We start from the raw sequence: 21,646 nt of genomic DNA on the forward strand, positions 1-21,646 counted from the left end.
AAAAAAAAAAAAAAAAAAAAAAAAAAAAAAAAAAAAAAAAAAAAAAATAGAATAAAACCAATACCTGTAACGAATACCATAACAAAACTAAATCACAATGTTTAATAATGCACCCCGTGAGCCAACAGGGGTCTATAACATAAAATGAAAATTCACTTCATTCCTTTGTTCGGAAAATTCAATAATTGCATTTTTCCGTGTCGCGTATTTCGAAAATCTCATTCATCCAAGTTCGAAGGCCGGTAAATCAACTCTTTCCTAGAATCGCGCGTGGGATCGATACCGCGAGTTTTACGCCGCTGCAAATATGCAAATGTCGCGCGGAGTCGTCAGGATTTTACGTTCATCGCACCGATCAATCGGGCGAATTCCCATTCGCGGGTTATTCCGCGCAGAATGCGCGCCCCGAACGTGTCCTCTGATTTACATGGCTCCGCGGCCGCGGGATAATGCATCCAGCGAGCATGATTCAAAGCGACGATCGCGGAGCGTTACAACGCGCGCAAATTTTCCCACCTTTGTGTTCCTCCTCGCGAAATTCTACGCGTTATCGCAGGGAGGAGTTATGCATCCCAACAAAGCTTGGCATTTCCTTTGATAAATTCCATAAACGGCGTGTGCTCTTCTAATTCTCTGCTCTCTTATGCTTGAGAACCTCCCTTCCTAGGAAGTGAAGATCACGGTTCGCTATTGTCTCCCAAATGCAGTAGACAAAGCGAAGAGATGGAAAAGTAGATGGTGAGACAGTGAAACAGGATCGGGGAAGGGCCATTTGGTATTTTGGTGACCTTGATGATAGTATTTTATATTTCGAATGCGAGGACGGAAGCAACAGGAAAATTTACAAGGATTTCTTATCCTTTTTTCCTAACTACACTTGATTCTCTGAATTTCTCTATTGTTACTGGACTGAAAATAAATTGTTACTACGACGGCCTGTTTGTATCTAAGCCAGTACTTGAATTGGATACCTACAGCTCAGCTGCATGACAAATCTGTTCGTCCTCGACCACAATTGAAACAGAATATTTAAAATAACACAAGCATTAGACGAAACACGCAACACCGAGTAACTCCACTGAAAATTAAGAATTAAATGTGTCTATCCTTACATTTGAAACTTCATTCGTATCTTTCGTTGTAACTCGATCATCCGAATGTCGTTCACGCTGTAATCGAGAGATTCAGGGGATTTTTTAGCAGAAAATTTCTTCAATGCGTTGTTTTTCAGGGAGTTTGGCACGGCTCGAGGATGTGACATAATTTCGAACGAGTCGCGTTTTTCAGAGGCCGTTAGTTTTGGTGTCAAGTTCGTCGCAAAATCGAGCACCACGCATTGCCAAGCTGTCTCCTCAGCGATATCGTGCTTAATCGTACACAAGAGAGTCGGGATAGCCGTTTCAGTTGGACAGGTGTTTTATGCTGCCGCCGTTTCGTCTCGAAATTCGGATTACGTAGCGATTTTTGCGGCTTCTCGCCGAACCAGGCTACATCGATCGATGCACAAAAAGCGAAGAAAATTAAAGTAAACGAACCGGTACCTTAACACCTTGCTGCTTCTTTTCATAGAAACGCTACTGTGATATGTTTCATTTGTTTCTTCTTGAATTGACACGGACAGTTACTAGGTTATCAATTCTCTGTCATTTCATATGATTAAGAGGAAAAGGTACACCTTCGTAAAAATCTATATTCGATAATTTTTGTTTCAAAAATAATTGACTAAATGAAAGATCTGTTTACTGGGGTTTGTTATATTGAATAATAACTCTGCTGTTTCAAGTCTGATATGGTAGAACTACACTAAAAGGTTGAGGTAAGGGTAATTTAATTATAGAATATATTTTCACTTTCATCACATAGGGTCTTTCATAATCAAATATAGACGTATCGTTAATTAATCCTGAAGTATACTCTCGTTTCTAAAAGTAAGGCAATCAATTTTTCCCTTATTTAAATTTAAATTAAATTCCTAATTTTTTTAAATCCCTATGTAAATTTAAATTGGAAATTTAATTTACATTTAATCCTTAAATTTTTGCTAAGTGTCCTGAATACCAAACTGGACATAATTTTAACAATTCCCAAAGCAACACAGAAATACATTTCCATAATAGAAAGCAGAACAGGATCCTCCTTTCCTTCCCACAGTGTCTCGAATAATCAACCAGACATCATTTTCATTCTTCGTGGAGCGATCCAGGAATACATTTTCCATGACTGAATTATGATATGCAGTCTCCAAGGTTAGAAAGAGCAGAAGCAATTTTGCACAAGGTTGAGCCAGCGAATCTTCCGAATTCTACGTTTCTTGGGTAACTCCTCGAGACTTTGATAGAAAACAGAAGTGGCGAGGCTTTTTGGAAAAGCTGATCCGCAGTCTCACAATTGGATGAGATGGGATTCCATTCTACGCGGAGAGTCAGCAATCCGTTGGTTTCGCTTGAGTTAGGGTAACGTCTTATCAAAGTTACCACTGGAACATTCCCAGCGAGCCGAAACTGTTGGAGCGTCGGCACTTTAATGAGCCAATACCAAGCGAAACGTCGTTGTAATCAACCAACCCTGACACACTAAAACGTCGACACGGTCTCCATCTCGACGTATTATAAGGTTGGATGCCCGTTCGAGCCTGCTCGCAATAAATTTCCTGTTTACCGAGAGATAAGGAACGCACAATGAACTCCCCTAAATTAGACAGTTAATCCTAGAATATCCAAGAAAGAGGAAATCTTCGAACCCACAACTCGGTAAGTTTAAAGTTGAGATTACTTCTCTTCCAAAAAGCATTGTTACAAAATGTAACTGACTGTTATATTATTAAAAAAGCACGCATGTCCTCAATCTATTAAAACTTGAAAAACAAAGAACCGTGAAACCTTATATTTTCTTTCAGCGAAATTTTTGAAATTAAATACCAAACAAACGATTACAGTTTAGAAACTAACGAAAATTTGAGTCGTTTAGTCATTGCCTTTGTGCTCGTATCCAAATGAGCCAGCAAACAAAGCCTCAACCTATTCCAAGTTCATCTCCTGTCTCGCGAGAACATCAAGTGTTCGAGTGCCTCCAGCATCGAACGATCAAAGTTCCTCCAATAAAACAGAAACAGGAGTCCAATTTCGCGACGGAAAGAATCCGTATCGCCTCCGCCTCCCCGGATCGGTTCCTTTCCAGAGTTGGCGTAGGAGTTTCGGGATCTCTCGGTCTCTCGAGGTCCCCGAGGACCCGTTCGGTATACAATGCACTCCAAGTCTCGCGAGATCGAAGACGAGAGGCCAGGCTCTCTTCGTTATCGGAGCCGTAAAGAGAACAGAGCCGAGCCACAAGTGGGCTGCGCCGCAACTGGCCGTGGTCCGACGCGGAATTGGCCTTCTTGCGCGCGTTGTTCGCCCAGGGGAGGTTTACGGAGCACTCGAACGGCCTGCGTCGAGGCGGGGCACTCGAAACGCGATCAAAGGGTGCATTCATAATCTGCAACGCATCGCGGTTTCGCCAACAGAGCCGTCGCCGTTGCCGCGCGATTACGTGTGCTGCTTTTGTAAACAGTGAGCGTTAACGACGCAGTTCCGCGAGCGTGCTAAGGAGGTGTATCTTCCATCAGCCAGGACGCGTATTATGGAAAATGCGCGTTACAGCACGCTGGCGACGCCGAGGTATAGCTGGATTCAAATATATCGGTCGAATGGGGATTCCTCAGAGGTGAGAACGGCACGATTTATTTCCTTTTATAGGTTTATTTAGTTTGGTGAGGGTGGGAAAGAGTTTTGGGAATGTTTTGAGCAAAGTACGTTTATCTCAAGGATCAAGGTCTGGTTTAAGGTTTCATTTAATGTGCAGAATTGAGTTTGTCAGTGTTTCCTGTAGAATTTACTAGTCCATACTCCAATAAGAATGAGGCAACGATTTATGACGTTGTTTTGAGCAAAATACAATTTTTACTGTAAGAATCGCGTATAGGAAGCTTATAAGGAACTCATTCGACCACGAAACAAAGAATTTTCCGACGTTCATCCTGGATCTTTGATAAGTCTATCTTAAGAATGCTTTCAAAGTAGCTTATTAGGTGTAGATATTCTAATAGATTCTGCCTTAGGTGCAGACTATGTAATTTAAACAGACCTTGCCTTCTAGCTGTGCTAGTCATACAGGATGCAATAAACACCCTGGACTACAGTGAGATTCAAGAATATTGTCCAGGCTGAGTTACTTCTCCAGTAAACGACACCATATTTGATTTCCCTTGCTGTATTCTTTAGTTTCCTGAGTTAAGAAAAGAGTTCTATGCTGTTTCCAATAAAATTCAAGAATACATAAGAGGTGTAGATGTTTAATATGATACATAAGTGTATTTAAACCTACAGAAGTATGGTCTTATTACTACCAATGAAATCTTTTTAAATTTTCCTTTTACTTTTACATTTACTTCCTATTTTTTTAACACCATAAATGGCCTTATTGTCCTTGATAACCCTAGCCTGCGATTACTCTGTGATTATATTAGGTTGTCCCAAAAGTTTCTTTCGCTTTATTAATAAGTAATACATGCACAATATTCTATGTTTTATGTAACATTACTGAATTGTGCACGATTCATTTTGCTCCATTACTGTTACAACATGAATATACTATGAATACACTATGAAATTAGATCGTCTATTTATATAAATACGACCACATAAAATAATTGAGTGCAACTCGCGAAAGAAACTTTCGGGACAACCTAATATTTGCAACCATCACTTACAACTGTCACATCAGTACTATATTCACATTTAGATCTAGCATACCTGATATTAACTCTGATCGCTGGCTACTCATGGATTACATTTTTCTAAACAATGTCCTTGAACAACACCAATTTTCGACCAATATTCTTGAATGCTACTATAGGCAGCACGCGATGAGGAAAAGGGGAGGACGAGGTGTCTGAGGCTGGCTCGGTTTGGCGAAGGCGTTGATGCGCTGCTCGTTAGGTGTTGTTAGCCGCGTTACGATGGTATTATCTTATCGGTGTTTACGAGAGCGTCGGAGACATACGACGCCCTCGCGTTCAGAGAGAAATCTAGGCACCGAATGCACCGACTCGACCGAGTACGCTTCCCTGTTATGGGATTGTACGCCAGTCGCGCTTATTCTCCGCGATGCGGTTAATTCCGATAGAATGGAACTGATAACGCTTGGAATGGACTTCAGAGGATTGGTCGACGGTTAATTAACGGCAGTTAATCGATGGTAGCTTTTGCTAGACTATCACGCTGAAATGAAGTGTCACTATGGCGGTGACAACTGCAGTTTCGTTGATTAAACTTGGTTGTCCTTTCGTGGACTCAACATTTGAGCCGTTCATTACACAAATCGAAATGCGATAGAATAATGTACATTGTTTTTTTTTAAATTCCCTTTATAATATGAATTCAAATAAATATTGTAGAACGCATAAATACAGATGCAGCTTTCATCTAACATATATACATAGCACACAAAGATAATAAAAAGAATCCATATAAACGATCATTCTCGATAGCCTCTTTGAGTCATACCTGTTTTGTTTCGATAATTCTCTATGGAAACCAAGGGAGCGTAACTGATCCCTCTGAGATATTTACAATTAACGTTTCATATCTCATCCACGATCTGACTGTTTGTAAATAGTTTCGCAATATTCTATGAATCATTCATATCCGCTCTCTTGATAAGAGCAGCGGATGTCGAAAATTTCTAACACTTGCAATATGACTAAATCCCATTTAAAAATTAAATACTTCTCTTGTAAGATTACACTTAAACGTATTCTCATATTCTACGTAACACCTCGTACACAAACCTTCCATGAAAAATTCTTCAAGCCTCATACCAAGCCAAACACGAATCGGTCACGGGTAATGTATGGTATTAACATTCCAGCAGCGTCGTGATAATTAAACCTAACAGGTACCAGACTGTGAACAATTTTCAACAGCTTTCGTTTTTTATTCTCGTAAATATTTATGAACGCGGTTTGTAGAATTTCATGTCCGACGAAAACATAAGCTCGAGCCATCCTTCGGAACGTTTTCCACTCGTTATTAACAGCCTAAGCAACGTTGCGCACGAAACATGTTGCAATCTATCGACAAATTGTCAGGGTACTCACCTCGTAGTATGTAATTTTGGTAATTCTGGTCGGCCTCGCTGCCAACCTTGATGAGGCAGGCAAGCCCGTCATTTTGCACAAACTCGTGCACCAGGTCCTTGTCCTCCTGCAAAACCAAAGTTTATGGTAAACAGCTCCGGCTGTGAAATAGATACCTGATACATGGTCGCGCGCGTATAATTTATTCGCCCGTGAGAGGAGACTCCTAATCGATGGTTTGACGTTTCCAAATTTACGGCCATCTCGAAACGCGAAATGGTAAAAATAATGGAATAATCCCCTCGCGCGACGTCCTGTTTACTAATGAGTATTATATTACAGGGAAATAAGACGAAACTTTTTTTATATTTACAGTTCATTTATAGAACATTTAGTTCCGAAAATAAAAATTAAAAACTTAAATTGGCCTTTTTCCTTGAAATTCACTTTTTGCAACGAATTTTTAATTTTCAATTTTTATTTTCGAAACTGAACATTCTATGAACGAACTGTAAATATGAAAAAGTTTCGTCTCATCGCCCCCCATAAGCTGATATTTTTTAAAAATTGATTTATAGGATATACGATACACATTGTTAGACGTTAGACCTCTTGCCTCATACGAATAACGTCGAGTTGCTTGTCTATCGTTCGAACCGTTCAGAACGAAACGCGTCGCGTCCAGCAGAAACAAGCGGAAAGCCGATTACCGAGATCATCGGTTCACCTGACGCGACGTTCAGTTGGAAATAAACGGAGATGGGTGGAACGGGATGAACGGTGCCGCTGATATCCGATCCCGGAGGAGCTCGCGGAGGCGCGCGATTTATCTCGACGCTTCCACCTAAGCCAGCCGGAGGCCGGAAGAGGTAAATGGAATTAGTTATGCCGCTCCAGGCGCGAAGTCGCAGACATAATGGAAAATCTACCAAGTTTGATTAAACCCGCTCGTTTCCAGCGCGGGGTTCGCGCGCCAGTTCGGAGCCCGTTGTTCGCGCAAAATAATAAAACACTCGGTTTCTTCCTCGTAAACGTTTCCAGGTGTGTTTTTCTGCCCCATTGGTATACATTGTAAAATCAAATATTACATTTCATTCTTATTATTTTCGATTTTATAGATCGAACATGTAATTCGAGCTTTTATGCGGAGAATATTTAATTTACGGTTTACACTGTATTTTCTGTGATTATTTAGGTGGCGATAATATTGTTTAATTTCATTCCTTTAATTAAGAGCAGTAGTGATTTTCTAATGGAGTATTGTTATTTTAATAACAAAGCACACATGTCCTCGATCCGTTAAAACTTGAAGAACAGGGAACCATAAAACCTCATCTTTCCTTCATCAAAACTTATTGAAGTCAAGTAACACGCAAATGAATACAATTTGGGAGCCAATGAAAACTTGAGAACCAATGGTAAGAGCCCATAGTATCCGCCTTGGCTTCCAATCTGCGGAAGTTTGCGCAAGACTATAACAAGCAATGTTGAGCCGATTAGCTCCCCGTCGGATTAAGAAACGAAATTGAACGTTGCAGCGACGATTCCCTGATAAATCCCGCCGACGATGGAGAGAGATTTCGATGGGGACCAGGCGAATCGCGAAGAAAGCCCCAGGATCGAGTTTGTAATTAATTTCGCAGCTAGCCCCGTTGATAATTGAAACGATAAGGTATCGCTTGGAGGAAGAATTCGAGGATTGTTTTCGGTGGACTTGTGCCCGTTGCTTTCCAATGTAATGCAGCGACCTCAAACGAGCAACTTATCTTGCGAGTTTGGACGCGAGAATACTCTTCTTGAGGACGAAATACTTGAATTGTCGATGAAACTTTTGGGGGACATACCTTTACCGAAACTAATATCTACTAATCGAATTAATAAACGATAACAGCAATATTTTCATTATTATTAATTTCAAACTAGTATTGCTGAAATATAATATTACTCTCTAGACTATGAATCTATTTTATTTCAGTTAATGTCGTGCTGTAAATGTCTGATCAGTCACGTTCCTATTCTACTTATCTCGTTCGACCAGGTGCATAATCTGGAATAAGTATTGCTAAAATATAGAATCACTCCTGAGAATATCAATTTGTCTGGGCATAATATCATACTTTCTTTTAGGACTTACAATGTCTGACCAGACACGACCCTATTTCACTTAAATCGCCCGAAAGCCGCGTAAGTAGAATGAGACGGCCCGGAACGTACCTGTTCAGACAAATTTAAGTAGAATAAGACAACATAAAACGTATCTGGTTCACATTTAAATAGAAAAAAACTATCTGATTACACGTGGTCAAACATTTGAAGTAGAATAAGACTATGTGTTCGAAAAAATTGAATAAATACGTACTAGTGGTCAGACAATTAAAATAGACTACGTATTCAGTTAGACAGAAAGTGAATAATCAAATAAATGAAAATCGAACACGGTCGTTATCTTTGATAAATATTATTCAATTTTAATGCATGGTACTTACTAGTATGTGTATAATTTTTTTTATTTGTTATTCGACATGTGCTGTGCGATATTTAGTATTCACTATGCAGTACTATAGTAATCAATATCTCTAGTAGTCTCACATTACAGAGCAGATCCATTTCACTACTAATTACGCTAATTAAGTTAACGGGATACCGTTATTTTTTAGTAATCTGAAAACAAGCAAGACATCGAGAACGATGAACTAAACAGATTATCGACCACCGCGTTCGGCACCGACCCCCTTTATCGTGATTGTAATATAATTCTACGATAAACTCATCCATCACTTAAGAGCAACGACGGCTTCCGGTGTAATGGGATTTCTTTCGCCGTGGAGTTTTCAACTTCGAACGAACGCCACGGGGAAGGATTTCTTCTCGCCCGGCTAATTGCGTGATTTAATTGTAGAGAAGAAAAAGAGTCGGGGAAGCCCGGCCGCGAATAAATACGCTTCCACGGCGCGAGTTTACTTCTCGTTTCACGAGCGAAGAAACGGAAAGCTGAAATGGATTACATTCATGAAAACACGGTGTACAGTCGATCGATTGTAATTAAACGTAGCAAAACTGACAAGGAAAGTTTGGCGATTGATACATATTGATATTATTTACCAGCGCTGAGAACAATTGTAGAAAACATATCATCCAATGAAACTTTACGTTTAAGTTCGATACCATGTAAAATTTAAATTAAATTCACAAAATATATCAATGATGTGAACAAATATTTTATTCACTGCATGGAATTTGAAATAAGTTCGATCTAAAATTTGAATTCAATTAACAAAACATTCCTTTATTACACTTAGTCCAGAAATAGAAAAGTTCACCACTGATTTGCATATATAATCACGAATATCTTTCGTCGATGAAAACACCGTTTCAATTTACCCAGTACACACATCTTTCCCAGATTACGTAATGTATCATGGTTGTACGTACACCGAGCCGTCAGGTACAATGGAAGGTGAAAATTATTGGAATGCAACGTGCACGCGTCGAGGAATAACGAATTTGCGAGACAAAGGGTCGCCGTCATCGAGATAGGAAAGATAGAAAGGGACCGAGCAGCAGGTACCAGAGAAGTTACGGGGGAGGCTAAAGGAAGAAGAAAATGCACTCGCTCGAACCGCCATGCAAATATTTACTCGTCGAGCGAGTAGCTTCGTGTAAAAATAATCCCTCTTCCTGCCTCCTCCTATCACTGTTTCTCTCTCTTTCTGATCCTCGAGCTACAGTGGATACCGTTCTTTAAGCTTGCTTCTCTCTATTCTACCGTTCTCTTCGCGCCTTTATCTCTTGGTCTATCACAACCTATCTATCATCTCACTCTAGTTTACTATGAATGCTTTCACCTTATTACTATTATTTTCAGTCTCGACGCTTTTGTTGCGTACGCGTTTTTCTTCTTCGATCTCATCTGCATTCTTGATTTTTGCGCTTACAAATTCTTTGCTACTGTTTGAATGAAGTTTGCGTGTCTACTGGTCTTTGGAGCCCTGTAAATGTTCTTAGGGACGTTGTACCAAGTCATGCAATAAATTACTTATTCGTGCATTCTTTCAATGGATTCTACAGTATGCACTTTTCCCTTATTATCGATCTTTATTATCTTCGTAATGTCATTATATTATCTTTTCCAATTATTATTATCAATATCAACTTCATGGATGTATGGTTTTTGTATTTGCAATTCATTACACATCATTTTACTGTATACGTGTGTATATTTATACTTTATTTCTTTTATTTTTATTTCCATTATTTATGATAGCGACATAGGATTGGGATCACCTTCTACACGTATTGTAAGCACTATGTATCTACTTATATCTTAGCTTTGAGGTTCACTCATATTGTTTGTTAACTTACAGTTAATTTCCAAATATATTGTTACGTAATAAATCTTAATCAATTTTACCATTACGTATTTTAATTATCACTTGTTACCCTTTAGCAGGCAAATTAGTATTGCTACCTGCAGGAGGCTTCCCCAAAGTTTAATTATTTATTATCTGCAGTGGGACTTAATTATGAATTAACCTGATATCTATAAGTCTGTCTATGCATCTGTCCGCACGTTTATCTATCGATCCATTTATCTATCTATTTACCTACCCTCCCATCAATCTACTTGCCTATATATGTATCTACCTCTCTATCTATCTATCTACATATGTATCTATCTACCTATCAACCTGTCTATATATCTATCTGTCTACCTACCTATCTACCTATCAACCTGTCTATATATCTATCTGTCTACCTACCTATCTACTTATCTACTTATCTATCAATCCATCTATTATCTATCTTATCTATTTACTTATCTATGTATCTATCTATCCACATATATTATATTACATTCCTCTTATCCTCCCATTCATGTTCACCCGTTTATCACAAATTGTAAACTCACCTGAAAGATCTGCTTGAGGGAGAAGAGAGCTCGTCGCAGCTCGCGGCCCTCGCTGTTCAGCAACTTTTCTGCAACAGACAAGTAACACGCAACCATTTATTATAATAATACCAAACGAGCAAGACGCATTGTTTGGTGCCAGGACCGGCTCGGACAGGGGAGCTCTGGACCGACCAGGTTCCCTTTTTACCCGGTCACCGCCCCTCCCCCACACCCCTCCTCACTTTTTCAAACGCGGATACTCGAAGGTGCGCGTCGCAACGAGAAGGTCTTGGTTACGGCGATTTCATTATTATCGTTGCGGTGATTACACGGTGGGTATACGAGGTCTGGTCAACGAACGAGGACGCAAACTCGGACGAAGCCACTGTCGAACCGCGATTCGACATGCTGCGGCCCTCTGGTGAAGGTCTTTACGATATTCGGTGACCAGACGAGTCCTTTGATAAACCCTCACCAATGTCGCATGAAATATTGTCTTTGCAGAGAGAGAGAGAGAGAGAGAGAGAGAGAGAGAGAGAGAGAGAGAGATAAAGAAACGACCTATAAATTAAAGTGTACATTGTTTTGGAAATGTTGAAATGCGTATATTATTTTTTATATTTTATGTACCTATGGTTTTGTGCACATCCTTGTATATTTTTGTATATTTATATTTGTGATAAATGCATAAGTAGACAGGTACGATATTCGTTCTTGCTGTGTATAAAGCAAATCGTTGTTTAAAATTTTGCTTAATTTTAGATTAAATCATATATTTCGTTCTTTCAGACCACGCATTTTTCGTACACTACATAACACCAATTAACCTCCCAAATTAGAAAAATGAACGTGTTAAATAGAGATATGTAACTACGACTTATATTGTCGATATCGATTTGATCGAACGACCAAGAAATCCAATTAGAGGAGACTATTGGCTTAGTTAACATTAATTAAATTCCTCATTGGTTTTCAGAGCAAACCTAACCTTCGGATGTTATTAAGCTAACTGATAGGTACTACTAACTTGTGTTTCAGTTTCGCTCTGAAGATCAGTGAGTTTAATTATTCGTAAATTTTAAAAACATCCAAGCAAAATACGTCAATTGAAAACACCTATAGAAATAAGTAATATGACACACAATTCCACTTCAGATATTTACAATAAATATTTTCTTATCCTCACATCGAGATTACCACAACGTATAACGCTAGAAGCAGTTGGTCGACATATACCAAAGACAGCAGGATCGAATCCCATTCATCAAACACTCTGTTCCTTCGATCAGTTTCATCTGCGGCAGCAATAATGGCGTTTACGATGCCGAATGATAATCATAGGCTCATTAAAGCATAAAAAACATTCATCGATGAATCGTTCAAATGAACCATTTTCTCCCTTACAAATAAAGGTATACCTCTGACAGCAGGTTTCCAGATGCCGTTATCGTATATACTCGACGCGAATGCGCTACTTCCGTTAATGAGTATATCATTGGACTGATTCCATCATTACTCAGCGGCATCTACTTAGATTTACTCCGATTCTGTTTTCTGGTCTCGTTCCTCGCCGGTTGATGATGCGCCTCTATCGTTTAACAACTTTTTGTAGAACCGTCAAACGAACTGTCTCGAGTTTCTTACGCTCTAACGGTGCCTCGAAAGTGCCTAGCCGGCTGCGTTCAAAGCTGCCACGGCGAACAAGCCACAAACCACCCGGAAGTTCGTTCAGCGTAGGAAGATCAGGAACAACCGAGGCGCTGCTTTTGTTTCCAACGTCAGACATTGTCGACACGCCAGTAGAGGGACTTGTTAATTATCAACTTTGCTTTGCGTCAGATTAAATCGTTCTCCAGCCTTCTGAGAACGTCTTTCTTTACATCCCGTACCTTCATCTGTCGACGAATCTGCTCGTTTCATTGTGCGGATGATGCGCGAGGAGGTAATTAATTAAGGAGGTACTTACATTTCGACATCTTGGGATGAAGGGTATCTTCGAAAATTTATAGTAAAATGTACATTTAATTTATAGTTAAGAAATATTCGATTCCCATTCAGAATTCACAAATTCTGTCCGGATTTATTTTTTACAACACTTCATCAAGTAAATTAATTTATCAATTGAAATACCAGTTACCCTCAGAAAACAAAAAAAATATAATTAATGTCGTCTTTCCTCATCAGTGACAGCTAATGACCAGCGGTCCGAGGTTTCCGTCCGAGATAATTCAAAAAGACTCGTCGTTCGCTTTTCCCTTCGAGAAATCTCGAATCCGAACGTTAATCGGCTTAGCCATTCCCCATCGATTCGGCTCAAATGGTCTGGAATTTTGTAAGAAAATCCGTGACCGGCTATTTCATATCGGGACAATAATTCCCCGCCGCATTTTTCTCGAGTAAGATCATTTATCAGTCCTAATTAGAGGAAAACCGGTAATTAAGCCCGCGATTAATTTTACACGACGAATTTTCGTCGTCTCGCATTCATCGCTCTGCTTCCATTATCTCTCATCCCTTTCCTTCCCACCCTTCTCCGAACGCTCTCTCTCTCTCTCTCCCTTTCCCACGTTCTATCATTCTTTTTCAATCGCGGCTCGACTGTATTACTAATAATTGAATTCCATTTCACCAGCGGCGCACTAAATTCAATTTCTCGAGGCTCAGCGGTCGCGTCGAGATTTTCCAGCCTGTTGGAAATTCAGAGGAAGAGAGGAGAACGGTAGAGCGAGCGCGAAAGAGCGAGACAGGCGTGGAGGGAGCCGTTGCTCGACGTTTGCCCGGTAAAAAATCGCAAAATGCATTATCGTTGGAAGCTCGAAGATGTACGCGTCGTCGAATAGAGAAACGAAAAACGGAAACTGTCGGCGTCGATTTTCCGCGATACAATTGACGTCACGGTTTCGGTCGTGCGCATGAATAAACGCTCGATCGAGCATCGCGAGCCCTGAATGTTACTAATTGCTTCGTAATCGTGTCAATGGACTTGAATAATTTCGCTTGTAATTCGGTGGACATCGTTCTGTATTCAGGCATGTTTTAGTTGAAATAATTTTAGTTTGTGCCAATATCTTTGGAGAGATTAGAAAAATGTTAAATTGCATTATGCTATAATATCTATCAATGTGTTTTAGTTACTTCTACATTATGTTACAATCTGACAATAATTCAGAATATTATTTTAATTAAAATAATATGTAAAATAATTCAGAATTTCTGAAGATATTAACGGAACTTGAATTTATTTATTTTCACTAATCTTATACTTGTAGTTCTACAAAAACTAGTCAATTTCTAATTTTCTGTTTTCTTGTTTGCGTTTAACAAGAAGTTTCTTTATTATAAGCGTTGGTATATTTTCAAATCAATTATTTCAGTTCAAATACTTCTTATTTCTTGCACTGGAATATTTTACTGCAAGATTATCTTGCTCTTGTTTCAGAAGTCCACAACGTGATAAATAAAACTCTTACCAACACTTACTCATACCGCAAAGAATGCAGAGGAAATTAAAACGACACGAAAGTACCACGCAAAAGGACCAGGAAAAAGTAGACCATGAACCTCTCGCAGTCTCATGTTTTCCTGAAACCTCGAGGCGACTATCCAATTGAGCTAATTTCCATACTCGACGTGATTCGCAAATTTGCAAGGACGTGTCGCGACGTTCAAGGACTACGACTTGGAGAATTTATCGCCGATGGCTTTTAACGCATTGTCCGTAGATTACGTCAAAACACGCGTTATCGCGTCACGGACCCGAGAGCATAAATTTCTTCGAATTTTTGGGAATTCATAAATAATAACGGATCGTTGAAATCTATCGCGAAAGAGGAAGAAACTGAGGATTAATAGGTTGGTAACTCGAACGTCGTTGACAAATGTCCACCATTTACATGTTTAGAAACCAGTGTTGTTCTCGGAATTTTCTGGGAATTCTGGTTCAAAATACAGTAGGGATATACTGACGTAGATGTGTTACTATAATGTTCCATAAATTCTTTAGTATCATACGTCGTATACAGAGTAACTAAAGTAAATAATTTAGAACATTATTTCAATTAAAATAACATTCTGGAATAATTTAGAATTTCTGGAGATACTAATGGAATAAGAATTTATTTATATTCGCTAGTGCTATATGCTGCAGACAGAACCATAAATATCAATGGACGAAACATCCCTTTAATAAGAATAAATCTTTAAGAAGATTGGGAAGATTTTGCACCAAGCAACCACTGAATTTATCTATATACGTATGATAAATAAGATATATAAAATTAAAGAACCTATGGACGAATTTTGTAATTCCGCAAAAAAAAAAAAGAAAAATAAAAATTCTTAGCGAACAGAACTGAAAGATTTAAATTTGGTTTAACTGCCATCCAAGGACAAATATATTCAAACGTTGCCGTTTAAAATGTGTGTTATATTCAACATATGAACATTATGGAACCCTCCAAAGTTTGAAATTAACTTCCAACGATGAGAGTTTTTGTACGGAGAATGAAAACCCTGGGCTCGTTTAGAATTAGAAAACGATCCGTATGTAATTTCACAAGGGTCGTTTGGGAGGGAAGGAGTATCCGCGTTGCGAATGATGACTGCAATCTTAAGCCACTATTAAGTAATATCTTCCTCTAAATACCGCCTCTACACGATGTTCCTCAGTGGTTTATGAACGAACGATCCACGACTCTGTGGAAACGACTCGTCATCCTCCCTAACTGGCTGATTCTCATCACGACTCTTCTACTTGTATTCCTAGCGATGGAGCCTCCTCGTTATAGCAGTTACACAAGTGCGAGATATTTATTGTTATTATTTATTCTAGGTAGGAGCACCAATAGGTAACACTAGAAATTGAAACATTTTTAATTAAGTAAAATATAGCAGTAGTGATTCGATTAATAATAGTGACTGAAAAGTGGTGCTGTTTGTAATGTAAATGAATAACCAAAATTTTCAAACGATCTTGATTGTAACAGTTCACACTGCAGAATTTCCTAGGATTTTTAGATCTTTTGTAACGTTTTTTTAGGAGCATTTTAAGAAGATTTCAACAGAGTTAATCGATTATAAAACATTTTCCAGAAGAAGTCTACAATATTCATTGGCGTAAGTATCAGGTTTTCTGTACTGTCACTAAATTCTCATCGGCGTAAGTATTATTTTTTTCTTCATTTACTTTCAGAATATTTAAAGATCAACTGTATTCTACAGTCCTGTTTTTTAATAAAGCACAAACGGCATGGAATATAACAAATTTGTAGAAATTAGAAGTGCCCGCGATTACAATTAAACGTGAAAGGTGCTCGAATATCCATGAAACCTGAAGCCGAAATCCTGTCTCAAAGTCGAACGATTCCCAGCCGACCTCGGTGATCTCCAATCAATTTCGCAGGGCCACGACGAAAAGTATCGTTTTCATTCATGCGCGTTATCCGACGCGCGTTTCTTTCGTTCGACACAACCACGCCCCTGTTGCTCGTCGAGTTACGATCCGAGGAACCCAATTCGCGACTGCCTTTCGCGGAAAAGGAGGCCCTCGCGACCGCATAATCGGCCGCTATCACGCGATCTTTAAATGCATTATGCATGCCCGGTTGTTGCAGTCTAGGGGGCGACGAGGCAAAGGGCGAAACAGAGACGGATGTACGCGAGCAGAGGTAATTAGGAATCACTGTAGGGGCCGTACACAAGACGAAAGACTCGGAATCGAGGAGCGGTGGGGGCGAAGGGAGGGCGACTTTGCAAGAGAGGACGAGAGCGAGAGGAGCATCACCGATACGGAAGCAACGAGAGAGAGAGAAAGAGAGAGGAGAAAGGACCCATCTTCTAAGAATAGCGGTCCCAAGGCCCTGGGGCCCTTGGCCCCTCCGTAATCACTGACCATATAAGCAGAAGTCTCTCTCTTTTTCTCCCTCTACATCCAGGATCCTCTCTGTTCGCGACGTTAAGCAAGCCCACCGACTCGTAACACCGACCGCTGCAGTCGAGACTCTTTCATTGACAATGAGTCTCCGGCGATAGAGGTATCGGTGGGGACCATGGACGGAATTGCCACATCGAAAATCGAGAAAGCGGAAACGTCCTTCTCCGCGACTTTCGGAGTCCACGATGGAGTCTTTTGTTGGTTTCGAGAGAACGTCCTTGGGAAACTAAATATCGGGTAGACGCGCCTAGTGCTTCCTCTAGATGTCTCTTCAAGTTGAATTTTGGAGAAAATCTGGGGTAGGATTTTCCGACGTTTTTCTTGCGAACCCCTTTCAGGTATTATCCTGAAGTAGTCTTCACATCGAGTGGTGTATGTGTGTAATTGTTCCTTGGCGTCAAGGGATGCTTGTGGATACTCATCTTTCGCGCTTAATTGTTGTTTTGTATACTCTTGTCTAGAATTGATAAAAAAAAATTGGATGCATACCATTGGTATTTGTGTTTTATTTAGAAAAAATATTCTGAGGTCCTTTTGGAAAACTTTTCATACCTAATGGATACCATTGCAATCGCTTCTTTCGCTATTTACTTGTTTAATAAAACGTGAAAGTAATTTTATATGTTTTAAAGAGAATGTCTTGCTTGCAATCAATGCATGCAACAAATCAGAACAAATTGTCTAAAGTTGATCGATTAGTGAACCAAATATATATCAGAAAATATCACCAAAGTTCTATATGCTCATCAAGCATAAGTAATTGTTTTCATCTTACAGCTCTTCCAATTTAATTTACTTAATTCACGATTTGCAACAAAATCACCAGGTTATTCCAGCAACCATGAGCAATTTTTTACCGGCGACGGGGAAATCGCATCGGGGCGAGAATTTCTTCAGCTGTAGGAGCGCCTAATGAGGAAAAGCGAGCTTTAATTGGACAGTTTCCGTCGGAGATGCCAAGGTAACAGAGGAATAAAAAAGAAAAATCTCCTGATAGCCGCCCGCGGCGAAGAGTGCTGCGAGTGGCGCTTGAAAGAAAATCGCACGCAAAAGCACGAGGTGTCGGCTGCGTTACGCTTCGCGTGATCTCGAGCTGCGCCGAGCATGGTTGCTGCACGCGTAAACGACTGTGCAGTTACCAACGCCCGTGATTACGGCCGGGCAAGGTTTTAATTAATCGAGTACGTTCGTAAAATGCAATAATTTTCGTGTTTCGAGCCGACTTTAGCCGTTCGATTGAAGTTTCCTCTACTTTTTGTTATCATCGGGAGGCTGTATTTTAATGAAAAATGATCGCTGAGAAATGAAATCGATCAGCGTATCGAGTTTTATGACGTCTTTAATGGAAGGTTGATGTAACCGACTTATGGAAAATGTTCTTCGAGGAACAGGATGTTGATGAAAGAAAACGTGCAATTTTTTTTATGAGAATATTGGCTAATTATATGAGCAAAACCATATTAAATTTTCACATTACGTATGTTATTGAGTTAGTCATTTACTTTGATGTAATTCTTGTAGTAACCGTTTCTTGCTTTTTTTGCTAGGTCGTTAGATAAAAGTAGAAAATGATTTTAAACATTCTTATAGTTTAATAACTCTTGCTGTGATATTTTTCATTTGTATCAAGGAATCTTGTATAAATTGCACAATAAAAGTACAAGTCTAGAAATTAGTACAGAATTATTTTAACATATTTTCATAACTCGTTTAATTATTATTATTCAAACAAACGCTGTTCTAAATAGATTTTCAAACCTGTACATCTCGAATCCTATATTGAAATATTGTCTTCCATAAGAAATTATGTTCTCCACGTGGTTGTTTCATACTTTCATTATTTAGATACTCTATATTTGTCCAATCGAGGCAGAAATTTTCGACACGCACCAGGACAGTCGCTTATCTAGAACAAGAGTGAAACGTGCCAAATGTAATCTATTTCAAGGCCGAACAAACTCGACTGCAGTTGCTGAGGATATGCGAAATCTGACTCCGCGTGTCGCGCTATGCGTGAGAATCGCTGCGTTTTGTTCTGGAACTGACGCGCAGGAAATGTTAGAATTATATCAACTATAACTCAACTATTATTCAACAAAGTTTCGTTTTGTCATTCTCTATAAGGTGATATTTTTTTTCAAATTTGCTTCTTCGACTATTGTTTTCTTCTCTTTAAGCAACAAGATCAGACCATCATGAGATCTCAGAAAAAAGATCTTTCAACTTTTAAACTTTTATCTTTGTTTTGGTTTTTTTACATCAATTCCTATAAGCTGAATCCCTATAAGCTGAATCCCTATAAGTTTTTTTTTTTTAAATTTGTACCTCTACGCCTCTTATAATTCTCAGCAAAAATCGTCCCGCAGTCAAAGAGTTAATAATTCAGATGCTGAAGGAACCCCGTAATTAATCATTTTTTACCGCCCTTCTTTCAAACTTCAATTATTATCTTTGTTAATCATGGTTCACCTTTAGCTGGTCGAATATCAACAATTTCATGCGGTACAACCTGATATTTGGCCATTCGCGTTTACGAAACGTTTGCCCACGAAAATTGGGGATCACGCGAAAATTCCGTGGCCTTGCTCGACGGACCGAGTCACGCACAGCGTTTATTAACGAGCATATTACTAATAACGGAATGGAGATTGGTACAAGCGGAACTGGCATCGCTCCGAGGCGAAATTAAAACGGCCGAATCATTATCCCGCGAAGCGAATTTATCCGTTAACGCATTTTTTCGCGACCGACGATGCATGAGTCGATTTTTCTAATCGAAAGGAATATTGGAAATCATTGAAGTGAAATAGCTCCAGACGATTCAAAATTGTATTCGGAAATTTTTACAAGATGGTACAGCGTTCCCTGATTGAATCAAAGTATTCTAACGGCGAGAGAACATCTAGAATATCTATAAATCAGTTTTCCGATAACAAAGAGGTAAACATCGAAGATTCTCCGGGAAATGTAAATTCAAATACAAGAGAAACGACAAAGTAAACCAGCCAGGAGGCAAAACTTGCGAACTTCGAAAGTAAACCCGAGCTCTGACGTTAGAACTCTTTGGATGGCTCGGGAGACTTCAAACTCGTAAACAAAGACAACTAAGACGAACGAGTGAAAAATTTGGTGTTTATCCAAGGTGAAGGCAGCGAACCTCGACCGTGGATCATGATTTAATCTGCTAACGCGTGAGAAATCACTTTATCGAATGTGTATTTGGAAATTAGGGTAGGTTGTGCCTAGGAAAACAATTATACAATATGAAAACTGTGTAAAGAGCATGATAACGCAAAAGTATAGTTTAAATAATAATCATTATATACTATACAATTATAATAATTATTATAATACATGTGTAGGCAATTATATAATCATATAGTAATCAAAATGTATATTTTATATAATTTTCTTCTAAGCACACTTTAAGACTTTCAGCTGACGAGTCAATAACAACCTCACTGAGTTTCTACACAAATATCACTAAATTCTTTAAACACCAAATAAAGATCCTTTATAAAGAAACTAGTTACTTATCAAACATTCGTGTCGCATCTATTTCACATAAAGGAAATTTTGCCTTATTTAAAATACCTCTATGCGCCCATTTCACCTAAAAGATGTATCTTCCTCTCTTAAATTACATTTCAAGCATCTTTTGTGCATATTTCCCGTGAAGGATATTTTATCTCCCTTAAATTACCTCCCAAGCGTCTTTTAATATATTTCAATTTCTCCCCAGAATCTCGTTTCATTTGCGATAAAAGAGACTGACGCGTATTAGGGTAACGAAATAATATTCGCCGCATCTTGGCACGAACGCGAATGGGTTAACCCTTATAAACATGTATAACGTATACAGTGACACTTAGTATTACACTGTAGTAGAATACACTTATATAATAATAGCAATTATAAATTCCAGAATAAGTATTTATCCAATAAGTAAGTAATGGAGTAATTTAGGCTTTTTGATCGATTGGTAGGCAAAGGTGGATTACAATTTACATATTTTCAAATGTAATCGAATTTCAGGAAAGAGGACTTTTAAGTCGTTAAACCGGAAGGTTTCGCGAGGACAGGGGTACACGAAGAACCGTTAAAATATGTAAAACGGCACGGTCCGCATCGGCCTCCGCTCCTACCATCCGCCCTTTGCGTCCTGCTCTTTTTTTCTGGACCTTCGATCATCTCCTCCACCACCTTCGCGGAGTTCAACGAACGGCTATGGCCCGCAGGTGAATTCAGCGAAGGGCCAGACGAACGGATTTTCGTATTCGATTTGCTGGAGAGCAAGTCGCCCTGCCTCGAATTGCGCGCGATTTTAAGCCACGAACAGATAATTTGCGATACTTATCGGGGAACAAAATCCAAATTTAAGTATAAGAGGTCCTCATCGTTCGTAAGAAATGCACTTGATTTTTTTCAGCACAATCAACCAACATTATAAGAAATATGAAGATCAAGATTAAAGGGAATTCAAAGACCCTTAGATTTTTATGTTCTGATCAAGAAACGTCATTAGTCGTTACAAAAGCTGTGTCAGTCCAAGCAGATGTTACCGATAGAATTTCTCTTATCCACTCGTGTATTCTTTGAATCAAATTATCATTTTGCACGTCATCCCTTTCGCGAAGGGACGCGCGCTAACGACAACATACTAGACAACAGCTTAATTGCTTTTAATTAGTCGTCATCTACTTGACGT

The 21,646-nt window shown here is 39.1% G+C and overlaps 1 protein-coding gene across 2 annotated transcripts in view; it reads right to left on the reverse strand.

Annotated features, from left to right (window-relative positions):
* LOC128890146 (FH1/FH2 domain-containing protein 3) overlaps positions 1-21,646 on the reverse strand; it is a 256,606-nt gene that overhangs the window by 60,047 nt on the left and 174,913 nt on the right. For both annotated transcript variants that reach the window (XM_054148384.1, XM_054148383.1), the window contains exons 4-5: positions 11,025-11,092; positions 6,137-6,242 (exon numbers count right to left, since the gene is read on the reverse strand). In XM_054148384.1, coding sequence (XP_054004359.1) covers positions 6,137-6,242; positions 11,025-11,092 — 174 coding nt within the window. The remainder of the gene's footprint in view (positions 1-6,136; positions 6,243-11,024; positions 11,093-21,646) is intronic.

Source organism: Hylaeus anthracinus, unplaced genomic scaffold, assembly GCF_026225885.1.
Source record: "Hylaeus anthracinus isolate JK02 unplaced genomic scaffold, UHH_iyHylAnth1.0_haploid 12000, whole genome shotgun sequence".
Lineage (NCBI taxonomy): Eukaryota > Metazoa > Arthropoda > Insecta > Hymenoptera > Colletidae > Hylaeus > Hylaeus anthracinus.